This window comes from Condylura cristata, unplaced genomic scaffold, assembly GCF_000260355.1.
Source record: "Condylura cristata isolate star-nosed mole 26May11 unplaced genomic scaffold, ConCri1.0 scaffold00009, whole genome shotgun sequence".
Lineage (NCBI taxonomy): Eukaryota > Metazoa > Chordata > Mammalia > Eulipotyphla > Talpidae > Condylura > Condylura cristata.
In genome coordinates this window covers 1,225,202-1,226,747 of record NW_004567110.1, presented here as the reverse complement: position 1 = coordinate 1,226,747, position 1,546 = coordinate 1,225,202, and the positions used below count along the sequence as shown (strand labels likewise).

The 1,546-nt window shown below is 70.9% G+C and overlaps 1 protein-coding gene across 1 annotated transcript in view; it reads right to left on the bottom strand.

The window, feature by feature from the left end:
* The window catches only part of NRBP2 (nuclear receptor binding protein 2), a 6,892-nt gene that overhangs the window by 3,739 nt on the left and 1,607 nt on the right, over positions 1–1,546 (bottom strand). Inside the window, exons 7-12 of the mRNA XM_012723031.1 lie at positions 1,443–1,466; positions 1,298–1,381; positions 1,167–1,222; positions 1,004–1,099; positions 126–258; positions 1–57 (exon numbers count right to left, since the gene is read on the bottom strand). Of these exons, the coding sequence (XP_012578485.1) occupies positions 1–57; positions 126–258; positions 1,004–1,099; positions 1,167–1,222; positions 1,298–1,381; positions 1,443–1,466 (450 nt within the window). The remainder of the gene's footprint in view (positions 58–125; positions 259–1,003; positions 1,100–1,166; positions 1,223–1,297; positions 1,382–1,442; positions 1,467–1,546) is intronic.

Here is a 1,546-nt window from a genome sequence, read left to right as displayed (position 1 = left end):
CGGCATGCAGGTCCATGGCCTTGGTCTTCTCCTCCACCACGTTCTCAGGCATGAGGTCTGCGGGGAGCGTCCGTGTGGGGTCTGGGTCTGCCCGCCCCCGCCCCGGCCCCCGCCCCGCAGCTCACACTGGTGCTGGATGAAGCAGTGTGCCGCCAGCAGCTTGAGCGAGTGCACCTCGAAGAGCACGCGGTGGAAGAGCAGGTTGTGGGCAGAGGGCCGGTGCGCGGGGTCGCGGGCCAGGCAGGAGAGGATGAACTCCTGGACGGGAGGAGGCACGGCCATCTCTGCCCTGGCCCCAGGCCCCACTCCGGGGGATGCGGTGTCCCGCAGCCTCAGAGCGGGAAGGGGCCAGAGGGGCCGTCCATGCCTGACCCTACAACTGACGGTCAGGCCCTGCGGCCTGCCTGGTGCCACTTCCTGAAACCTCCATGGAAATTACGGGGTACACAGGTGCCCTGGTCCACAGATGGTACCTGCTTGCTCAGGGCAGTACCAGGCCCTGCCCGGCAGCCCTGGGCATGGCAGAAGGCCAGCCACTGGCCTGGTCCCCAGGGGCCCGTGCAGTGACCCCTGCCCCAGCTTGCCCCAGAGGTGGCTACGGGGTGCCCCACCCTATGGATCTCTCCGCCAGGCCCTCCCGCCCACTGTCCTGATGCCCAGGTGGCGCGCCCTGCTCAGAGGCTCCGGGCACAGCTCCCGTCCGTGCTCCCGGCTCACCTCGCCCTCGGGGTGCTCACCCCTGGCCTCAGCAACCCCCACAGCTGGGCCACGCCACCAGCCTGGCTCTGGAGGCGGGGAGCAGGGTGTGGACACAGCAAGGGACAAAGCCGTGGACAGAGTGCTTGGGCCCGCCTGTTCGCCACCCATGAGGTGGGCAGGACGGCTGCCCAGGCGCAGGCATTCTGCGGGCTTCTACCCACAGAGCCCTCAGGCCGGGGCCCAGGCTGGCTTGCGCTCAGGCCAGGCCTTCCTGGAGCACCGAGAGGGGCCTGGGGCCACTTACCCGCATGTTGGGGTCGCCCAGGGAGTGCCTGGCACGAGCGATGGCCTCCTCCGTGACTCGGGTGTCCCCGTTGGCCTGAATCTCCAGCACGGCCATCTGGGGGGGTAGCAGGTCAGGCAGGGCAGGGCAGGGCGGCGCATGCAGCGAGCGGGCCGCGAGCTACCTCCAGCGCACACATCCCGAAGGAGAAGATGTCCACCGCCGTCCCGTCGGCCACCTCTGGGGGGAGAGCCGGTCAGGGCGGCCGGGAAGCTGGGCAGCAAGGCGCCGCGGGGCGCGGCCGGCGCGACTCACCGCCATACTCCGGGGGGAAAAAGTGCAGGTTCCGCTGCTCCTCCCGCTCCGCCAGGATGGGGCTCCGGAGATCGTCGGGGAGCGCTGCGGGGGCCAGAGGGTGAGCCGGCAGGCCGCCCCCACCGTCCCCCCAGCGCCCACTCACCGTTGGAGAAGATTCGGTGCCATACTGCGCCGGCCACGGGAGGAAGGGCTGTGTCAGGGCGCGGGCCGGGCTCCGCGCTGGGCTTCGGGCAGGACCCTCCGCGC